Source organism: Canis lupus, chromosome 12 (genome assembly GCF_048164855.1).
Source record: "Canis lupus baileyi chromosome 12, mCanLup2.hap1, whole genome shotgun sequence".
Taxonomy (NCBI): Eukaryota; Metazoa; Chordata; class Mammalia; order Carnivora; family Canidae; genus Canis; species Canis lupus.
Window position 1 is genome coordinate 12,696,042 of NC_132849.1, and position 22,918 is coordinate 12,718,959.

General features: G+C 41.1%; 1 protein-coding gene, 1 long non-coding RNA gene and 1 pseudogene across 4 annotated transcripts in view; 1 reads left to right on the plus strand and 2 right to left on the minus strand.

Moving 5' to 3' along the window:
• The first annotated feature begins 18 nt into the window (after positions 1-18).
• The window catches only part of BCAS2 (BCAS2 pre-mRNA processing factor), a 26,097-nt gene continuing 3,197 nt past the window's right edge, over positions 19-22,918 (plus strand). The window contains exons 1-7 of one of the 3 annotated variants that reach the window (XM_072769698.1): positions 19-289; positions 394-486; positions 3,008-3,078; positions 5,746-5,907; positions 11,043-11,093; positions 12,148-12,228; positions 13,450-13,748. In XM_072769698.1, the coding sequence (XP_072625799.1) occupies positions 197-289; positions 394-486; positions 3,008-3,078; positions 5,746-5,907; positions 11,043-11,093; positions 12,148-12,228; positions 13,450-13,576 (678 nt within the window). In that variant the 5' untranslated portion in view covers positions 19-196 and the 3' untranslated portion in view covers positions 13,577-13,748. Of the gene's footprint in view, positions 290-393; positions 487-3,007; positions 3,079-5,745; positions 5,908-11,042; positions 11,094-12,147; positions 12,229-13,449; positions 13,749-22,918 lie in introns of those variants that run through there. The other 2 variants (XM_072769699.1, XM_072769700.1) reach the window with 2 other exon arrangements.
• Positions 13,466-22,918, minus strand: part of LOC140601138 (uncharacterized) — a 23,473-nt gene continuing 14,020 nt past the window's right edge. The window contains exons 4-5 of the long non-coding RNA XR_012004179.1: positions 22,721-22,809; positions 13,466-16,641 (exon numbers count right to left, since the gene is read on the minus strand). This is a non-coding gene — a long non-coding RNA (uncharacterized lncRNA). The remainder of the gene's footprint in view (positions 16,642-22,720; positions 22,810-22,918) is intronic.
• LOC140601855 (alcohol dehydrogenase class-3 pseudogene) lies at positions 16,638-18,811 on the minus strand (annotated as a pseudogene).

Below are 22,918 nucleotides of genomic sequence, written 5' to 3' on the forward strand. Positions count from 1 at the left end.
TGACGTCACGTCCGACCAAAACAAAATGGCCGGGCACTGCCGAGCCGCTGGGCGGGCGCGCCTCCGGAGGTGACAGTTGAGCATGCGCCAGAGCGCTGCGCAGGCGACGTGCAGAACCTCAGTGGCCAGCGCGGCGCAAGCGTAATGAAATGGGCCCGAGTCTGCGCAGATACAGAAGACTCAGGCGAGGCCGAGAATGGCGGGCACAGGTTTAGTCGCCGGAGAGGTGGTGGTAGATGCGCTGCCGTATTTTGACCAAGGTTATGAAGCGCCGGGTGTGCGGGAAGCGGTGAGTTCGGGCCGTGTAGCGGACTCAGCGCTCTCGGGCCCTTAGTGCTGGAAGAAGCACTTACGAGTCGCTGCCCCGACCCCGGCCCCTGTTCTCGTTTCTAGGCTGCAGCGCTGGTGGAGGAGGAAACCCGCAGATACCGACCCACTAAGAACTACCTGAGCTACTTGACAGCCCCGGATTACTCAGCTTTCGAAGTAAGTGTGGCGTCTTGAGGCCACCGTGGGAGCCAGGACCCTGCGAACCTCTGACAGTCGTAGCCACGTAAAAGTGCATTTTAAGTTCTGGCTTTAACTATTGCTTGCTTAGCTAATAGTTACTCCACTAGATTTGTGTTATCGGCGCATTGAAAACAGCTGGGTAAGCCTTCTCCGGCGTTCTTACTCTGGGTCGCACTGGAAGCCTCTGGGGCTTCGCGAACTAACAATGCAAACATGAGTGTGCACGCTTTTCAGAGGTGGGCTCTTTGCGTTAATTCTCAGAGGCATCGCCTCTACTAAGATCTACTCTAGAACAAGTGATAAGGAATTTTTAATATATATAAGCCGAGGCTCCTGAGAACCACTGTAGGGCGGCCTTGGTGTCACAGCCTACACACTTACCGAATGTATGTGAATGACGGGAGTGACAGGCCACTTGTAAGTACAATGCTATTTAAATATTTAGCCTGGAAGCGCACCCAAGATGATACTTGGTGTGTAATCAGCTAAAGAAATGTGAAATATCATCTCTGAGTTAATAGATTCTGTTGGGCGTTTTAGTATATACGTGTTTGGGATTTTTTTCCCCCAGTTATAGGTAACTATATATCTAATGAAAGAATTCTGTTATTAAAATACAGTATTTATATTGAAGTAACATGAAAAGTCGGTTAAGTTTTAAATAGGCACTAAGAGATCATGGGCAAGATTTTCTTATGGGCAATGGGCTGAGCTGGGTACACAGCTCCTTGAAGTCGTCCTTAATGGCTGAAGAGTGCAAACCCAGTGTCCTCGCAAGGCTTCCCTCTGCTACAGGAATTCAAGGCCATAATCAGCTACGTTCCCACAGTTCAAAAATTTCTCCAGCCTGGAAGCCAGAGGAAGCCTCCACTAGATGAAAGCTCCATTGGGAGCGTGAAGAACGTATTCAGATTTGAACGTGGCATGTTTCTCAAAAACATGAGCACTATCGTAGCGGAGTATTAACAAATGAAGAGGTCTAAAGAATTTGACAAATATTTCACTTTGCATTTGTAGCGGTGCTCAGGAAGATATCATGAGGCCACTTTAATAAAGTCATAAGCAAAAGGAAATACACTACCTAATACTTTGTAAATCGGACAACCCTTTTTCATAAAACACCAATCACTCATCAAAATTAAAAGAGAAATGATACGTCGTTTTCCCCTGGTTTTCTAAATGTTCTAAATGTTACCCTGTTGTTATAGATGGTACCATGTTAAGAAGTAAGTATAGTAATGCTTTCTTACTAGATCGGCTTCCAAACATTTCAGATAACTGCGTTCAATCACAAACATTTAAATATTTAAACTAGTTTTCTTTTTAGCTCTCTTAAATACAGCATATGCCTCCTATCTTTATAATTAGTATGCTCATCATTTAACTTTTTCATCATAGGGATTAATATTATATTGGGCTCACCATCTCAGTCCTGAAAATAGCCCTGTGAAGTACATAACTACATACTTATTATCCTAATATTTTAAATGGGAAAACTGCAGCTTAGAGAAGCTGTTTTGCCCAAGACTCCTCAAATTGCTTCTGAAATAGCTCTTCGATTAATTCATTTAACAACTATTTATGAAGGTCTGTTCTAGCCAGAAATTGGGGGACTATCTGAACTTTTTGGTCTAATTGTTAATGTAGTTGAAGCCTTCAAAAAAATTGAAATTACACAGGATAACTGAAATACTAATAACTGATGAATACTTAAGCAGTGCCTTGTACTCAGGCCAGGAAATGTGCAAAACAGAAATGGAATAGGATATTGACCAAAACATTGGACCTCAAGAAGTAGAGCGCTACCGTGTATTTTTAAATTTTTATCTTGTTCACCATGCATTTTTTTTAATCGTAAAATTGTTAGAGTAGATAGCAGAACTGGTTTCTTTTACCCCTTCCCCATTTCTCATTCTTTGCAAAGAGTGAAGTGTGAAAACAGCGGCCAGGACCAAAAAGAAAGTATAGGTTTAGGCCCAAAGCCCTAAAGCAAATTACTTTATGTCCAAGTCCTCTCCTCCCTTCCCCCTACCCCCAGTGAATAGTTGGATCTGTGGTCCTCAACACTGGCTTCACTCTGCAGTTAACTGATGAGTTAAAAACAAGTTATGATCATGTCCAGTCTCCACCTCAGAACAATTAAATGGGAATGAGGGAGAGGGTTAAGATGTGGTTAGGATTGAAATTGTTCTCAAAGCTTCTAGCTGATTTTTATTTGCTGCTAGGACTGAGAACCACTGATCTAGAATTAATCCTTTTCTCTGTGGGTCTCCTTACTTAGGAAGTATGTGTATTCTGATCCTTGGGAGCATTGAACCCAGAGAAGACTTGGTGGGAAGGGAAATGATTTATTTTATTTTATTTTTGAATTTTTTGAAAATGATCCATTTTAATGGAAAGCATAAAGAAATATTTAAGCAAGTTAGATTCGTTATTTGGTGGGTATCAGTTGCAATTTGTTGATATGATTTTGGAAATAATTCTTTCTCCAAATTAGACTGACATAATGAGAAATGAATTTGAAAGACTGGCTGCTCGACAACCGATAGAATTACTCAGTATGAAACGGTAAGTTGTATTTCTGGTTTCCGCTGGACCCAAATCATTGCTTAATTTTAAGTTACTAGTAAAACTGCCACAGCTATTGCTCTTAAAATGTTGAAAAGAAAAAAATCTTGTCTGGCTTTATGTTTATGTTTCTTCATGTAATAGTGGTTCCTATAATCCTTTGTTAATGTTCAAATGTATTCTTTGCACCATCATTTAAAAAGGCAAAATAGGGGTGCCTGGATGGCTCAGTTGGTTAAGCATCCCACTCTTGATTTTGGCTCAGGTCATGATCTTGGGGCTGTGAGGTCAGTTCCCTGTGTAGGACTCCACACTGGGTGTGGAGCCTACTTAAGATTCTCCCTCTGCCCCTCTACCTCCACTCACATGAACCCATGCACGTGGGTGTACTCTCTTTCTTTAAAAAAAAAAACGCAAAATGTAAAATCCAACAACAGAGGAATGGTAAATTGTGTTGAAGTGCATGTTCTTAAGAATTTTCAAGGAGGAGTGCCTGGGTAGCACAGTTGGTGAGCATCCAAATCTTGGTTTCGGCTCAGGTCATGAGATCAAGTCCCGCAAAGGACTCCACACACAGCATGGAGTCGACTTGGGATTCTCTCTCCCTCTACCCCTCCACCCCTCCACCTGTGCTTGCTTGCTCCCTTTCTCTAAAATAAATATTAAAAAAAAAAAAAAAAAAAGACATTTTTAAGGAAATGTTCCTGATTAGATGTCTAGTTCTTCACTGATCACATCTCTGGATGAAACCACGTTATGGTTTATAATGATCCTTGCTTCACTCTTGCCAAAGCAACATTAGTGAACACGGAGTGCTCACGTAGTCTGACATTGGTTCCACTGTCTTCCGTCCTGTGCCACTTTACTACAAAACTGCTCTCTGAGGAACAAATATCCAAATATCCTTTATTTTCTCTAAAATGGAGAATTGGATTGCTTTATGACTGAGATCCTTTCAATTTTAAGATAACTATGGAATTATGAGAAGCACTAAGTAATCTGTCAGAGCAGAGTCCTTTGAGAGAGGGCCACATGCACAGCAGGTCTGTCCTCTCAGCAAATGAGTAGGTTAGAAGAGGGATTTGAGTTTGTAGAACCAGAGTACCATATTGCTTCTCTTGGGCTCCATTTCCTGTCTCGCCTAAGTGGTAAAGGCAGGAGAAGATCCAGGATTCCTTAGTTCTTCCATTTCTGGGCGCTTCTGCTCTATAGATAATCATGACAGTACCTCCTTTATGGCACTGTGTCTCAAAGCAGAAGTAATGAGTCACTAAGCAATGGATTATGAAGGAAACTTAGCAGGTTGTCACAGTACTTTTCTAAGGAAATAGAATAGAAAATACCAGAATATACTGCATGTAAAGGTGAGTACTGTTTTGTGAAACTTCTGTTGAAGTATATGTATTTTGTGTACTGGATCACAAATATTTCTTAGTGTGGGTTATAATCAGAAGTTTGAAAACTGCCACATTTATTGCATATGTGTAAAGTTTTTTGTTTTTTTAACAAAATGGTTTGTCACTTCTATTTTTTGAGAGAAAGAAGGGGCAAGAGAATTTAAGTAGGCTCCACGCTCAGTATGGAAGCTGATACAGGGTGTCAAGGAATTGATCTCACAACACTGACTTGAGCACAAATCAAGAGTTAGAATGCTTAACCCACTGAGCCACCCAAGTTACCCTGGTTTATCACTTTTTTTTTTTTAAGATTTTATTTTCTTATTTGACAGGGTGAGAGAGCACAAGCAGTAGGAGAGGGAGAAGCAGGCTCCCAGCTGAGCAGGGACCCCAGTGTGGGGCTCTACCCCAGGACCCTGGGATCAGGACCCTTATGACCTGAGCTGTATGCAGACACTCAACCAACTGAGCCACCAGGCACCCCAGTTTATCACTTCTTGATCCCAGTTGCATACCCCTCAGTTTTTCATAGGAATAACTTGGAGTTTTTACAATTATCTAGTCAAAATATTAAAATGGAAATTAAAACTAAGTTTGTAGTAACTCATCAGTAATGAGCTGAGATTTATGAAGAGTGTACTTACTGGCTGTTGAAGGACTGTGTAGTGTGAAGAGAGAGAGTAGAATGAAGTCCAAATGCAAAGAATTACTATATTCCTTACCGTTGTTTTGTCTAGAGTGGCCTGGGTGTATGGATGGGAAGCTGGCTGAATATAGGTGTGTTTTACAAAAATGATAGCATAGGTTTTTTTGTATCCTATAATATACTCCAGTTGATTGTGTTCACATTGAAATAAACAGTTTTTTGGTACTGTGTAGAATGACGTTAAATCTTACCTGTAGGGCAGCCCTGGTGGTGCACCGGTTTGGTGCCGCCTGCAGCCGGGGGTGTGATCCTGGAGACCCGGGATCGAGTCCCACATCAGGCTTCTTGCATGGAGCCTGCTTCTCCCTCTGCCTGTGTCTCTGCGCCTCTCTCTCTCTCTCTCTGTGTGTCTCTAATGAATAAATAAATAGAATCTTTAAAAAAAAAAATCTTACCTGTAATGAGTTGTTTCTTAGGAGGATAAATAGGTTCTTATTATTGCACAATCTGATCTTTAATCTTCCATGGATTTTACATTGTGCATAGACCTATGAGACCTTCTGTTGGAAGGAAGGAAAGATTTAGGGGAATATATGGTTTCATTTTATTTTTGTTTAATTTCAGATATGAACTTCCAGCCCCTTCCTCGGGTCAGAAAAATGACATTACTGCATGGCAAGAATGTGTAAACAATTCTATGGCCCAGTTAGAGCATCAGGCAGTTCGAATTGAGAATCTGGAACTAATGTCACAGCATGGATGCAATGCCTGGAAAGTATATAATGAGTAAGAAGCTTTGGTCTTTTTTTTAAATACAGGAATGGGGCTTGGGTGGCTCAGTCAGTTGAGTGTCTGACTGTTGGTTTCAGCTCAGGTCATGATCTCAGAGTCATGGGATCAAACTCCATGTCAGGCTCCATGCTCAGCAGAGTGTCTGCTTGAAGATTCTCTCTCTCTTTCCCTCTGCTCCTCCCCCTGCTCACTCTCTCCCAAATTAATAAATCTTTTTTTAAAAAACGGGAAGTGGAATAAAAATAGTATAGTGAACTTTAATGTGGGATCATGTCCTAGAACTATTAAAACCCATATGAAAAGCCATTGCTTTGAGACCCACTGCCAAGAGTATGGAGGGGACTTAAACCTAACTATATTTATTGTATGACATTGTAATTAAATGAGTTCTGAGGTCTGAGTGACAAATTACTACATGGTGTAATGTAATCCTTAACGTGGGGGATTGCTCATACATTCGATTCTCATTAATTACATGTTATGGCCACTTTATAGTGGCCTTGAATACTGAATTAGCCAATACTGTACCATTTTTCCTGGGAGAAATAATATATGTGCGTGTATATATATACATCTCATATAGACTTCAGCCTTAAATCCTAAAAACAACTCATTCGGGCAGATTCTGTTTTCTTTCATAAAAAATAAAGCAAAGTTCAGAAGTGTTAAGTAATTTGGCAAAGTTGGAAATTAAACTCCATCCTTTGGTCATCTCTGTATGGGAGCTGAAACAGTAAGTCAGAGTGCCTCCTTGCTCCACTTCAGTTGAGAATCTACACGTCCAGCAACTCAAATTTTGTGCTGCTCCTAGCATGCTGTTAATGATCCCAAAACATCGAGTATTGATGTTTAACAAATAAATTTGAGTGGGGAAGTAAGTTCACAAGTACAGAATCTGCAAATAATGAGAATCGGCTATAAGTAGAAAATTAACATGGGAAGCAAGGTGCCCACACAAGCCACCGAGCTCTTTCTACTCCACGTAACTAGCTTTAGCTTTAGGTTTTGTTATCTGCCTAGGGCTCGATTTTCTTATTTGGAAAATTTGATGGTTAGATGATCTCTATGATGCTTTTGAGTCCTAAAATCCCCTGAGTCTCTATTAACACTTAATAGTTTAAGGAGTTTAACAATTTAAGGAGAAAAAGCCATTGAACCTCATGATACTGCATCAAACTATTTGCTAGAGTATGTTTCCTGGAATAATAAAGCAAAATCACAAAGTGATAAGTACCTTTTCTCAATTTTTCAGAATTATGTTCTAAATTTCTGTGGCCATATAAGGATTCAGTGGGCAAAATCCAGAATTTGGGAACCTATAGAACAAATAGTTCCTTTTTTTTGTGAATATGTTGCAGGAGAGATATAGGAAAAATGGGATTGGGATGATTAAGAAACAGGTCAATCAAAAAAAAAAAGCGTATATTTCACAAAGAGGAAAAATGTGATCTTTGTCCTCAAGAAGCGTTATCTAGTAAAGAAAAGATATTCTATGCCAGATAACCAGTAGTCCATTTTTAGCAGTATGGAGGTACGAGCTATATTGTGTACTGTGCTCTATAAATTACAGAAATGCACAGAAGAAACATTAAGAGTTAAGGTCACTTAAAAATGGTGAGATTTGGAGGCGCCTGAGTGGCTCAGTTGGTTAAATGTCCAGCTCTTAATTTCAGCTCAGGTCGTGATCTCAGGGTTGTGAGATCTAGACCTTTGTCAGGTTCCTTGCTCATCGGGGAGTCTACTTCAGATTCTTTCTCTCCCTCTTCCTCTGCCCTTCTCCCCCACCCCCATGTACATTCTCTCTCTCTCTTTCTCAAATAATTTTTTTTAAATGATAAGATTTGGACATTTAGAAGAGAACAACACAAGAAGGGAGGAGAACATAGGTGCAGGGAAAAAAAATATTGCATTGAAGAAAACATGCTTTCAACTTGCCTAGAAACCTTTAATAATTTCCCATTTGTTGCAAGGTATAGTCCAGACTATTTAACATGTTGTTCAAGTCAGAACGGTGTATCTCAATGATAGATTTTCACTCCAGCCAAAGGAATCCTCTCTTTCGTAATTATCATAACTTTGCCTCTGGGCCTTTACTCATGTCTCACTTCCTCCTAGAATGCCTTTACCTGGTCTACCCAAATTCAGTTTATTCAAGGCTCTCAATCCACTTTTTTGTCTTCTTTGTCTTTAAAGTAAGTTTTCTTTCTTTATGAAAGGATTCTAAGGCATAGACCATGCTGGGCAGAAAGCTTTTAGCTCTAAGTAGGTCTTGGGTCGTGACTGCTAAAAAAGAAATATTTCATTAACGAGGAGATAATTATGTACTTGAAATTAAAGGGAAAACTTTGAAGTCAGCCCTCAATTTTATGGATAAGCAGGGTTAGCCTCATTGATGTCAAGTGACTCATTCAAGGACAGGGCTGGGACTAGAACCCAAGTCTTGTGACTTGTGATACAGTGCCATAAGTTTTAACAAATATTTCAGAGTACTTGAGGAGAGGTATGTATATGGGCATACTTCATTTCATTACACTTTGCTGTATTGCATTTTTTTACAAATTGAAAGTTTCTGACAACCTCCAAGCCTCAGCAAGTCTGTGGCACAGTTTTCCAGTAGCATTTTGCCACTTCCTATCTTGGTATCACAATTTAGTAATCCTCTCAGTATTTCAAACTTTTCCATTATATATATATTTTTAAAGATTTCGTGGCTCAGCGGTTTGGCGCCTGCCTTTGGCCCAGGGCACAATCCTGGAGTCCCGGGATCGAGTCCCGCGTCGGGCTCCCGGCATGGAGCCTGCTTCTCCCTCCTCCTCTGCCTCTCTCTCTCTCTCTCTCTCTCTCTCTCTCTATGTCTATCATAAATAAATAAATAAATAAATATTTTTAAAAAAAGATTTTGTTTATTCCTGAGAGAGAGAGAGACACACGCAGAGACACAGGCAGAGGGAGAAGCAGGCTCCATGCAGGGAGCCTGATGTGGGACTCGATCCCGGGACTCCAGGATCATGCCCTGGGCGGAAGGCAGGCACTAAACTTCTGAGCCACCCATGGATCCCCTCCATTATATTTCTTGAATTGAGCTGTGGTTGGTGATTACGACTCACTGAAAACTCAGAATAGTGGTTAGCAATTTCTAGTAATAAAGTATTTTTTAATAAAGGCAAGTACGGGGATTCCTGGGTGGCTTAGCGGTTTAGTCCCTGCCTTCGGCCCAGGGCATGATCCTGGAGTCCCAGGATCGAGTCCCACATCAGGCTCCCTGCATGGAACCTGCTTCTTTGTCCTTCTGCCTGTGTCTCTGCGTCTCTCTCTCTCTGTCTCTCATGAATAAATAAATAAAATCTTTAAAAAAAAAAAGGCGGGATCCCTGGGTGGCACAGCGGTTTGGTGCCTGCCTTTGGCCCAGGGTGTGATCCTGGAGACCCGGGATCGAATCCCACGTCGGACTCCCGGTGCATGGAGCCTGCTTGTGTCTCTGCCTCTCTCTCTCTCTCTCTCTCTGACTATAAAAAAAAAAAAAAAAAAGGCAGGTATATATATATTTTTACATAATGCTATTACACATTTAGTAGACTAAAACATAACTTTTATATGCATAGGGGAACAAATTCATTTAGTTTGGTTTATTGCTATATTTTATTGCAGTGGTCTGGAACTGAACCTGCAATATCTCTGAGGTATGCTTGTACTTATGGAGGATGAAAGAAAGGAGAAGACAACAAATACACTGAGCTTTCAGGAAGAGATCATTCAAGGGGAAGCTTCCTGTTAAAGGTCAGAGGTCAGGACTTAGAGTGCCAAGCTTGAATTGTCCTCAGGAGCACAGAGTGATCATTGAGATCAAGGAAAAGGGAATGAGCTGTAGGTAAGCCTGGAGAGCACAGGTGTTTGAAGACTGAATCTTGAGAGAATTGCAGTTAGAAAAAAAATCAGGCAAATAATTTAGGAGAAAAGAAGGATATTTGAGTCACAAAAGCCAGGAAACAATATTGGATCTAGAGCAAGAGAATAATAGGGTCTATGTGGTTGAAATGGATCCTAAAGGCAATTCTGTACTGCCGTAAGAGGAAATTGATATAGTTGTGTGAGTTACATCTCAGTAAAGCTATTTTTTTATTTTATTTTATTTATTTATGATAGTCACACAGAGAGAGAGAGAGAGAGAGGCAGAGACACAGGCAGAGGGAGAAGCAGGCTCCATGCACCGGGAGCCTGACGTGGGATTCGATCCCGGGTCTCCAGGATCGCGCCCTGGGCCAAAGGCAGGCGCCAAACCGCTGTGCCACCCAGGGATCCCAGTAAAGCTATTATTTAAGGGAGGGGAGGTGACCTCTACCCTTGAATTGCATGACAGTAATCACATGACACTCTGTATTGCTCAGCTTTTCCCCTGTGCCAGCAAGAGCCAACTTGTACTGGAACCACGATTTCCCCTTCCATTTTTCTCTTCTCTCTCTAGTTAGCAATAGACAGGGGAGAATGGCAGGATAAATGGAAGTACAGAAATATGGAGATAATAAGGGTTCAAATGAATACACTCATGAGTTATTTTCCATGTCTCCATGAAAAGAAGTAATGACAATTTAAGAAGTAACCTAAGTATAGGAAATCAGAGTGTCCGTAAACTGGTTGGACTTGAGAGGTTAAAAGAGCTAAACTGGGGGGCAGCCCTGGTGGCGCAGCAGTTTAGCACTGCCTGCAGCCCCGGGTGTGATCCTGGAGTCTCGGGATCGAGTCCCACGTCGGGCTGCCTGCCCGTGTGTCTGCCTCCCCCACCCCCCCCCTCTCTCTCAGTAAATAAATAAATAAATCTTAAAAAAAAAAAAAAAGGAGCTAAACTGGAATTCAGCTCTGACATTCACCTAGGTTCCCTTGACCAAATTACTTAAATCTTTCTAAGCTTGTAATGTCCTCACATGTGAAATAGGTATAATCATAACTACTCAAAGAATTCTTGAGTAATATTCAATATTCTAGATAATATTTATAGAGTGTCCAACATGGTGTTTGGCACAGAGCTCAATAGCAGAAGAACTTGAACTTGAATCGACTAGATGGTTCGCTTCTAGTTGGTATTATTAAATTTTAATGTATATTAATCTTATTTTTTCCTTTTCCTTCCTTAGAAATCTAGTTCACATGATTGAACATGCACAGAAAGAGCTCCAGAAGTTAAGGTAAGTTGGTTTTTTTCCTCTTATTTTGATACACCCAGTGTCAGGCTCAAACTCACAACCCTGAGATTAAGAGTCATGTGTTCTTCTGACTGAGCCAGCCAGGTGCCCCTATATTCCTCTTATTTTAGAGTAAAGTTTAGGTGAACCCTCAGTAAACAGAATGAGGAGAAAAAGGAACCAAAGAACTGTAGTCATATGAGAGTAATGCTTGATGATCCACTGTGTCTAGTATCTGCTCTTGGGTTTGCCCAACTGGAATGGCAGAGAAATAGACTTAACATCTGAAAGCATCTCTAGCAGGTCATTTGCAATTTACAAATCTGCAGGCAATTTACAAATCTGCAGCCACTTTTAGGAGAAAATGTTGCAGAACAACACGTATAATCTGATTTAGGTTAAAAAAAATTTTCATCTGAAGTTGCCTGACTGAATCATTCATTCAGTAGAGCATAACTCCTGATCTCGAGTTGTGAGCTTGAGCCCTACACAGGGCGTAGAGATTACTTAAAAAAAATTTAACCTCTACTTGTACATATACATAAAGGAAAGAATTTGGGGACACACCCACCAAAAACTGAATAGTAAGAAGGAAAAGCACATGGGAGGAAGGACTTCTGCTTTTTTTTTTTTTTTTTTTTTTAATTTTTATTTATTTATGATAGTTACATCAGAGAGAGAGAGAGAGGCAGAGACACAGGCAGAGGGAGAAGCAGGCTCCATGCACCGGGAGCCCGACATGGGATTCGATCCCGGGTCTCCAGGATCGCGCCCTGGGCCAAAGGCAGGCGCCAAACCGCTGCGCCACCCAGGGATCCCGGACTTCTGCTTTTTAATCTCTGTGTGCATGTTATGTGTGTTTAATTATTCATGGTGAGCATGTTTTATGAAATTTGTAATTGAAAATAGAAAAAAGTTAATTCCTGGAATTAATAATCCATTACTGTATACATCTGTTCTCAGGGGATTAAAGATGTGTTTCGTTGATTATAGGTTTTTCTGTTGATTTTAGTCTTACGTTAAAATGTAGGTGGGTTGTATGAATAATGTTTTACAGGAAACATATTCAAGATTTAAACTGGCAGCGAAAGAACATGCAGCTCACAGCTGGATCTAAATTAAGGGAAATGGAGTCCACGTGAGTATCTTTACTTCTTTAAATCATTTAGCACATTTTAAGATCAGGATTTAACTATGATTCAACAGTATTCAAATGGGATACCACAAGTGTGAAAGAAATGCTCTTTTATGAATTCTGCTCTTTACTGCCTCTGCCTATTTCTGATGTGTGGGCTTGGAAGGCAATGAGAGGGACAGAACCACTGTTCCTTGATTCTGGTCTCTGTTTCAGTTCAGTATTTCTGCTCTGAATAGGATTCTACTTATACTCTCCTTTTAGAAGGAAAAAAAATTAATCTATTTTTTTTTTAATTCATGAGGGAGGGAGATTTCATACTTCGATAATTTGTCTCTGAGGTTTTTTCCTATTTATATACTTTACTTTTAAAATATTCTTCATATGCATAAATAAGTTAATATGAATCCTTATAATCATGAATTTTATATCATTTCTCTTTTTTACTTTGTTATTTCCCTTCCTCTACCCCATGATTTCCCTTGTTCCACCTTCACCTCCGTGATTCCATGTTATCAATCTATTCATCTTTTCACATTTTTCTTCAAGCTACTATAATCTCCCAAATATACATGTGTGTTTCTTTACATTTGTCCTACTAGAGATTTTTTCTGGGGAAGGGGAAGGCTGCTTGATCTGTAGAATTTTCTCTTGTTCTAGAAATTTCTCTACCATTTTTAACTACTGACTCTGCCCTATTTTTTCTCCTTTTGTGTTAATGCCATTAAATACAATCTTCTATCACCTTGTCCTATCCAACTATTTCTAATTTGGTTTTTAAAGGTTTTTTTTGTTGTTTTGAAATAATTGTAGATTCCCAGTTGTAAGAGATAATATAGTTAGAATTCTTTTTAAGATTTTATTTATTTTAGAGAGAGAAAGTCCAAGTGGGGAGAAGGTCAGAGGGGAAGGGAGAGAATCTCAAGCTGACTCAGCATGTAGCCTGGTGTGGGGCTCGATCTCATGACCCCAAGATCATGACCTGACTCAAAACCAGACTCTTAACTGATTGAGCCACCCAGGCGTCCCATACAGCTTAAATATTATGTACCCTTTACCCACTTTCCCCCAATTATGCCTCAGTTTTTTTTAAATGGAAAGTTAGAAGTGAAGGTTCACATTATGACCCTGAGTGAAAACATATATATGGTAAAATCTTCTAAGAGAAATTTTATATTGAGTAATTTTTCCTTTTTTTTTTTTTTTTTTTTTTTACTTTTCTAGTTGGGTATCCCTGGTCAGTAAGAATTATGAGATTGAAAGGACTATTGTGCAATTAGAAAATGAAATATTTCAAATGAAGCAGCAACATGGCGAGGCAAACAAGGAAAACATCCGGCAAGACTTCTAACAGACAGATGAATTCGGTGGGAAGCAAGGAAGGCAAGCTGGGCTTTCACAGATTAGGCATCTCAACTGTCAGGGAGAACAGCATCTTAGGGGAACTATTATGGTTAAATGTGTATTGTAGAGTGTGGACTGTTAGATTTGTGCATTTTAGCAAAATAAAAACTTTAAGCTTGGTGGGTTGGGTTTTGTGTGTGTGTGTGTGTGTGTGTGTGTTTTTTCTGTTTTAAAAACACCTACGCTTTCAAAATAAGTATGATAGAATAATATTATATCATAGAATTTATTTTGAACCACTGGAACATATTTTGTATCTAAGAGATCTTTATTGAAACTTTTTAACATGTAGAAGAAGTTGAAAACTTTTGGTTTTTATATTTTCAAATAAAAAGGTAGTTCTAAACAAAATTTTGACTACCAAGCAAGTCTTCCACAATATGATGGCTCCACCATCATCATCATCGTCATCATCATCATCATTGTAGGTAACAGTTTGAAAAAGCTGCTTGTTACGTGCTGAGCCCTCTTCTAAACACTTTAGGTGGATGAACTACTAGGAATAAAAAAATAATTTGATCCTCCCAAAAAGGAGGTAGGTCCTGTTGTTCCCATACACAGACTTGTAGTGGGTGCTGATGAAGTAACTTGTTGGGAGTTGTATAGCTAGAAAGTCATCCAGGTGTTCAGTCATGTAGCGCCAGAGTTGTGTTTTAACCCTCTGCCTATAAGGAATTAACAAGGATAAAAGATTACTGCCCGATTCAGAAAAAATATTTTCAGTCTCCTGTAATCTTTGTGCTCTGACTGCTCTTTGGGTTCCAGGTTTTCCTTATCCCAAGTCTAGCTGTCATGCAGAGTTAAGTTTATGATTATGAAATAAAAAACAACAATAAAGCCCATTATTGTAGGAGGGAGGAAGATGGAGTGTTAAAACAGTGTTACTCCAAGTTTTTCTTAATGGAGGAGAGAGAGTACCCCCCTTGGGAGCACAGGGTTGCTGGTTTAAAGTCATAACTTGCTGTGAGCACCAAATATTGCAATCTTTTATTTTTTATTTTATGTAAGTAAACTACATCCAACGTGAGGCTCAGACTCACAACCCCAAGATCAAGAATCGCATGCTCTTCTCACTGAGCCAGCCAGGCACCCCTGCAATCTTTTAACTTTTCTTTTTTGGTAAAGATTTCATTTATTTATGAGACAAAGAGGCAGAGGAAGAAGCAGGCTCCCTACAGGGAGCCCGATGTGGGACTCGGGCTCGATCCCAGGACCCCAGGAACATGCCCTGGGCTAAAGGCAGATGCTCAACTGCTGAGCTACCCAGGCGTCCCTTAACTTTTTTTTTATAGTAGTATTGCCCCATGGGAGCATTCATTCCACTATTGCCTAATCCAATTTGCTGTACCTTCTACTCAGCCTCTAGAAATTGTATCTTCTGTTGTTCCCTGCCTGCCTGAGAGAGGAGACTTCAGGTAATCGCTGTGCCTTGCCACACTACTCTTCCCAGTGATACTCCCTCAAATCCTCCTCCACCTTTTGCCATTTTGCTAGTAAATCCCGGTCTGGTATAGTGACCAGGCTGCGGGGCTTGCATGTTTCCTTGGCCAAGGTGAACTTGGAGTCCCTGGTTCAGAGTGCATTACTCCACAGAAAGCAGCAGCTCTCGTCAATGGCAAATCACTAAATTAAGATTGAGAGCGCTCATTCTTTAGACTGATCGAACTCATAAAATTTGTCCCATTAGTTGAGATTCCTATCTTGTTCATAAATAACTATGTAGAGCTTGAGGATGATGCCAACAAGGCTAAGAAAACAAGTCTGTAGGACATTGGATAAACTGCAGCAACCTAACTAGCCCCAGCACTAGGTTGACCTGTGAGCCAAGACTGCCTATTTTGCAAGTCAATTTCAGTTGGATTTTCTGTCACATCATAAACCATCCTAACTTACGGCCCTCAAGATAAATAACCAGGTATTTTATTCCTGAAAATATATAACATATGCAGCAAAACACCTGATTTTTGCAATGTTTATCTCACAGCATACAATGTAGATTGTGGTCTCATGTTGTGAGCCTATAAGGGAAAATATTGAACAGAGATAAGCGTGAAATAGTTACCCTTCTCTATCAAATTTAAGAGAAATTGAGCTTTCTAGCCCATATGAAAGAAATCTTTCAGCTACCATCAAGTTCACTGGCATGTTTGTAAGTTCTCTTAAATATTTTAATCTCCAGGGTGTCTGGCTGGCTTAGTCAGTAGAGCATGTGACTCTTGATCTCAAGGTTGTGCAGTTGTGCCCAATGTTAGGTGTAGAGAGAACTTAAAAAAATAAAATCTTTAGGGATGCCTGGGTGGCTCAGTAAGGTGCCTACCTTCGGCTTGAGTCCTGATTCCAGGGTCCTGGGATCCAACCCCATTTCAGGCTCTGCTCAGTAGGAATTCTGCTTCTCCCTCTCCCTCTGTCTGCAGGTCCCCCCTGCTTGTGCTCTCTCTTGCTCTCTGTCAAATAAGTCATTTATTTATTTATTTTTTAAGATTTAATTAATTTATTCATGGGAGACACAGAGCCAGAGACACAGGCAGATTGAGAAGCAGGCCCTTCATAGGGAGCCTGATGGAGGACTTGATCCTAGGACCCCGGGATCATGATCCGAGCCAAAGGCACACACTCAACCACTGGGCCACCCAGGTATCCCCAAATCTTTTAAAATAAAAATAAAATGTTGAGAAGGTATATTTTAATCTCATTACCCTTAGTCTTAAAAATTGTTTTAAATTTTTGTAAAAAATCCGTACTTTCTTCCTTTACCCCTCCACCCTCTTCTCCATTTTTACTATTCTATTCCAATCCAGTATGATGCCACCCCAAACTTAGTGGTATGAAACGATAACAAGCATTTATGTTCTCTTTCACAGTTCTGGGGATTTACCTGGCTCAAGTAGAGTGTATGATCAGAAACCCAGAACTCCGGGAATCTCTGGGTTACCTCTTTCTACTGTTGTTTCTCTGGCATAGAGACTTCAGGGTAACCAGACTTCTTCCATGACAGCCCAAGACTCCAAAAGCCTGTATCAGGGAGTCCAGCATAAGCTGTATTACCTTCTATGACTTGGCCCCGGAAGTCACACTTAACTTCTGATGTTCTGTATTTGTTAGAAGCAAGTCAGTCCATGAGGCCAGCCCATATTCAAGGGAGAGGAATTAGATTCCACGTCAGTTGGGGATAGTGTTTAAGAATTTGTGGACATACTTGGTTTTTCTAAACTTAGGTTTTAATATCCCTCCCACTCCCTTTCCAGTGATTCACCCCTAAAGTCATTAGATGAGGCTGAACAAAATAAGCATCCACATAGAAGATGGGCCCTAAATCCATTCTGGCTACTGTCCTTAGAGGAAGAGACATACACATACACACATGGAAGGCATTGTGAAGACACCAAGAGAAGACCACATAAAGACAGATTGTGTGAGAAGTCTACATGCCAAGGAATGCCAAGGATTGCTGGCAACCACGAGAAGCTGGGAGGGAAGCATGGAATGGATTCTTCCTAAAACCTTCAGAAAGAACATGGCCATGCTGACGCCTTGACTTCAGACTTCAGGCTCCAGAACTGGGAGACAGTAAATTTCTGTTGTTTTAAGCCACGCTGTGTGTGGTATGTAGGTTGCTAGAGCAGCCCTAAGAAACTAAAACAGATACATCATGACAAAGTTGAGAGCCACAGTTCTGAAAAGGATTATACATTGAGCCTGTTCTCCATCCTTCCATCCCTTGCTCTCTGCCCTTTCTCAGCAAGAAATTAGGGAGTCTTTGGAGAAACTTTGGAAGTTGGAAAGTCTTTGGACCCCAAGAGAAAAAAAACCTAGAGGTTGTTGAAATTGGCAGTTTTTCAACAAATGACCAACCAAGTCACTTAGCAGTGAGGCTCAACGACCCCAAACCCTCACACTCCAGCACAGAGCTTCTAATCCGTGTTTTATTTCCCCACTTTTTTTTTTTGCAGAAATTATTTTTATTACATTAAAGTATTCCTTAATGACCTCTCAATTATTCACATGAAGGAAGTTCAGAAAGCAGATTTATGACTGTATGAGCCATGTCTTTGGAGATTTATTAATTTTCTACAAAATATTATTCCCTAGAGTAGGTTACTCTAGAAGTGGTAGTAGATGAGGTCTAAGAGGCTGTGGACTTGGGAGAGCTTATCCCTGTTTATCCGGCTGTCCAGTTGGACCACAAGACTTAGGGACAAGGACAGACATGTTTTCTCTGTTGAATTTAAAGTTTTAAAATGGTTTGCATGCACTTTCCTGCATGCATCAGTTTAAAGGCTTCATTTGAGAGGACATGAGAAGGCAGATTGTGAGGCACAAATTCATCAACTTGAATCTTTTTGGACATGTATTCGGACACCAACTTTTGGACACTTTCCACACTCTTGCATTCTCCAAAGGCAGTGCCTTTCCGCCTGTGGCATTTTACCAGCTGAAACAGGCGAGTGGCGATTTCTTCACCTGAAGCAGCTACACCAACTACCACGCTGATGCCCCAGCCTTTGTGGCAGTCCACTGGTGCTGCTCTCATGACCATCAGGTTACCAGTACGCTCAGAGGACTAATCTACTTCCTCATCCAGTGACCACTTCCTCTATGGGTTTACTGAAGTCCTGGGGTTAATACATTCAGAGACTCCAAACTTCTTAACCCTGGAGAATTTATCAGTGTCCAGACCCATGATCTGGGATGCACCAGCCACCTTACAGCCCATGATAGCTGCCAACCCAACTCCACCTAGGCTAAAGGTGGCACAATGTAAGCCAGGCTCTGCCCTGGCAGTGGTCACACCAGCACCATAACCAGTCGAAATGCCAGAACCCAGAAGGCAGACTTTATCCAAAGGTGCTAAAGGATCAATTTTAGCAACAGAGATATCAGCCATGACTGGATATTCAGAAAATGTGCTGGTTCCCATGTAATGTAGAGTTGTCTTTCCTTTGCAAGTAAATCTGCTAGTACCATCTGGCATTAATCTTTCTCCTGAGTAACTCTTATCTTCTGGCAAGGATTTGTTTTAGGGTTTAGATAAAACTTACGTTCTCCACACTGGGGGATGTGAAACGGGATGACAGTATCAACTGCCTTCAGCATAGCATAGTATTGGTCCTTTGCCAATACTTTCCATGATTCTAGCACCTTCGTGTCCCAAGATCACTGGAAAACTCCCTTCAGGATCAGCCTCTCTCTACCTGCCTCTCTCTCTCTCTCTCTCTCTCATGAATAAAATCTTTAAAAAAAAAATGTGGGGATCCCTGGGTGGCGCAGCGGTTTGGCGCCTGCCTTTGGCCCAGGGCGTGATCCTGGAGACCCGGGATCGAATCCCACGTCGGGCTCCTGGTGCATGGAGCCTGCTTCTCCCTCTGCCTGTGTCTCTGCCTCTCTCTCTCTCTCTCTCTCTCTGTTACTATCATAAATAAATAAAATAATAATAATAATAATAAATGTGAAGACATTTCCTATAGAAGAAGAGAATACAGAAACAACTTTGAAAAAAAAATCTAGAATCTATCTTCAGGCTTCTCAAAATTAACTCGAAGCTAGAAAGACAAGCAGTGCCTTCGGAATTCTTTTATTTATTTATTTTTTTAAATATTTTATTTATTCATGAGACAGAGAGAGAGGCAGAGACAGGTAGAGGAAGAAGCAGGCTCCATGCAGGCAGCCCGATGTGGGACTTGATCCCAGGATTCCAGGATCACACCCTGGGCCAAAGGCAGGCACTAAACCACTGAGCCACCCAGGGATCCCCATGCCTTTGGAATTCTTATGAAAATTTCCAACCTAGGACTCTATGTATAATCAAATTATTAGTTAAGTTGAGGATGGAGTAAAGACATTTTCAGTCAAGTGAGAGCTCTAAAACAGTTATTACCTGAGTATCTTAAGGAGCTGCTGGAGAATGTGCTCTTCTGATCCAACAAAGGGAAGAGGTATTGGCAAACTTCGAGATTAATGAAAGAGAATCCCAGGATCATATTTGTACACTCAATGGAGAGCAACCAGTCCCAGATTAGAACAGCGTGACTCCAGAAACAAACATTTTAAGAGCTCCCATCACAAAGATGATCCCCATCATGGTACAATGTTTTTATGCTCAGGAGCAGAATGCCCAGGTAAGCCTGGCCCATGTTTCTATCCTACAGTTGGCTTGCCCTGTGTCCTCATGAAGGTCCTGGTCTTCCCTCCTTGATCTGCTGGAAGTGTTCTGCTCTGTCTTACCCCCAGAGAGTTTAGAAGTAGAAACTTCATATGAGTTCATCTGAACATATTCCTCCCAAATGTGCTGTACGTAGCCTGCATCCCAGCCTTATCAGAAACCCCAACAATGCCAAACCCTTTGTTTCCCAGGATTAGTTTATAACCTTTCCCCCTAATTTCCCCAGAATAGACTTTTGTAGCTGTCAGGAAAGCTGTAACCAGAACATGACCCAGAGATTGTTTATTTTCTCATATGGGTCTTTGTCCAAGCATTGAAATATTGCCTTCTGCTATAGACTGAATATTGGTGTCCTCTCCCTGCCCCCCTGCAAATTTGTATGTTGAAATCTAATCCCCCTGCAGCCCGGGGGGCTCAGCAGTTTAGCACTGCCTGCAGCCTGCAGCCGGGGATGTGATCCTGGAGACCCGGAATCGAGTTCGGTGTCAGGCTTCCTGCATGGAGCCTGCTTCTCCCTCTGCCTCTCTCTCTCTCTCTCCCTCTCTCTGAATGAATGAATGAATGAATGAATGAATAAATAAATAAATAAATAAATAAATATTTTTTAAATGAAATCTAATCCCCGATGTGATGGTTTTTGGATGTGAGGCCTTTGGGAGGTGATTAGGTCATGAGGGCGGAGCACCCAGGAGTAGGATTAGTGCCTCTATGAAAGAGACCCCAGAGAGTTTCCTCCCCTCTTCTGCATATATGACACAGTGAGAGGACTGCTGTCTATGAGCCGGGAAGTGGGCTCTCACTAGACACCAAATCTGCTGATGCCATTGTCTTGGATTGCCAGCCTCCAGAACTCCAGAACATTGAGGAATCAGTATTTGTTGTTTAATGTAACCAGACTGGTATTTTTGTTATAGTAACCTGAGGAGTCTAAGGCACCTCCGCTGAACATAGCTAGGTTGTGCTTGTTTCTTAGTTTTTATATTAATTGCCTTAATTAATTAATTGCTAATTATTTGAGAGAAAGAACACAAGCAGGGAGAGCAACAGGCAGAGGCAGGGGGAGAAGCAGGCTCCCCACTTAGCAAGGAGCCTGATGCAGAGCTCGATCTCAGGACCCTGGGATCATGACCTGAGCAGAAGGCAGACTTCCAACTGACTGAGGCACCCAGGCACCTCAATAAATAAAAATTTTTTTAAAAATTTAAATTAAGTTTCACAAGATAGGAGAAATTATCCTGGATTAATCTAGGTCCCAATGTAATCACAAGAGTCCTTACAGGAGGGAAGTTAGACGTTAGAGAGGGGAGAAAAATGCTAAATGGCTGGCTCTGAAGATGAGGGAAGGAAACCATGAGCCAAGGAATGGGTAGCTTCCTGAAACTGGAAAAGACAAGGAAACAAATCATTCCCAGAATGTTCTGAAGAAACTCAGCCTTATAAATCCCGTTTTAGGCTTCTGACCTCCAAAACTATAAAATATAAATTTGTTTTTCTTTAAGCCACTAAGTTTGTGCTAATTTGCCACACCACCAATAGAAAACTAATATAACAATACATTATAATAACTGTTTGATTAATATGGTTAAAAATGTGTTTATTGTAGGCAATTTAGAAAATACAGCAAAAAAGAAAAAAATTATTCAGAAGCTCATCATCAGGATAGCCTTTCTATATCAAAGGGTACTGTATTTTATTTTATTTCATTTCATTTAATTTTATATTTTACAGAGAGAGAGAGCACAAACAGAGGGAGCAGCAGGCAGAAGGAGAGGGAGAGGGGGATCCCTGGGTGGTGCAGCGGTTTAGCGCCTGCCTTTGGCCCAGGGCGCGATCTTGGAGACCCGGGATCGAATCCCACGTCGGGCTCCTGGTGCATGGAGCCTGCTTCTCCCTCTGCCTGTGTCTCTGCCTCTCTCTCTCTCTGTCTCTGTGTGACTATCATAAATAAATAAAAAATTAAAAAAAAAAAAAAAAGAAGGAGAGGGAGAAGCAGGGAGCCAATGTGGGACTCGATCCTAGGACCCTGGGATCATGACCTCAGCCAAAGGCATAGGCTTAACCCAATTGAGCCACCCAGACATCCTGAGGGTACTGTTTTTAATACCAGTAGAGTATATAGTCACAGAGAAAAACTCAACATTTTATTCAATTTCAATACAAATTTGTTGCATACCAATGGGATAAAAAATAAGAAAAAAAGATAGGGATGCCTGGGTGGCTCAGCAGTTGAGCATCTGCCTTTGACTCAGGTCGTGATCCCGGGTCTGGGGATCAAGTCCCGCGTCAAGCTCCCTGCAGGGAGCCTGCTTCTCCCTCTACCTCTGTCTCTGCCTCTCTGTGTGTGTCTCTCATGAATAAATAAAATCTTAAAAAAAAAAAAAAAAGACTACGGGGGCACTATAAACTTATTTATGAATGGATGTTTATCTATCTATTTTACCATGCTTCCTACCATGAGGACTAACGTTTATTATATTAGATCCTCTTTGCTTCTTCTATCTTTAGAATATATTGTTGCATATTGGAACTCTATTTCCAAGTGACAGAAAGCTAACTAAAAATATCTTAAGCAATAAAAGGGTATTTATTGGTTCATTTAACTGGTAAGGACAGAGTACAGCTAGGTGCAGGGTCAACTAAATCCAGGGATTCTGGGTCATCCTAATTGTTTTTCATCTCTCTTTTTCCTTTTCTGGCCTTATTCTCTCCTGCTATGGAGAGCCTTCCTCTGTACAACAGGAGCCAAGGCCAAGGCAGCTCCAGACTTAACATCAGCCCACTTTAGTATCTCGGAGGAAACAAGTATATCAGTATATACAATTCCAGAGAAGGGTTTTGGTTGATCTGGTCGGGATTTCATGTTCAGTCCTTGGACTCAGAGGTATGGCCAGGGGTTGGGGTCATGTGATTAGCCAGGCCTGGGGCGTGTACCTGACTGTAGTCTTGGTGGTAGATACTGTAGTTGGCAGTTGATTCAACTGGAGTGATATTTTTCCCAAAGCAGGATGGGGATGGTTCTTCTACCAGCAGAAGGAGAGAAAGAAGTTAGGCAGATAAAAATGTTATCTATTATACTTTAAATCTTCCCTAGGTTAAAAGATAACCCATTTGATTCAGCTGGCCCAGTAT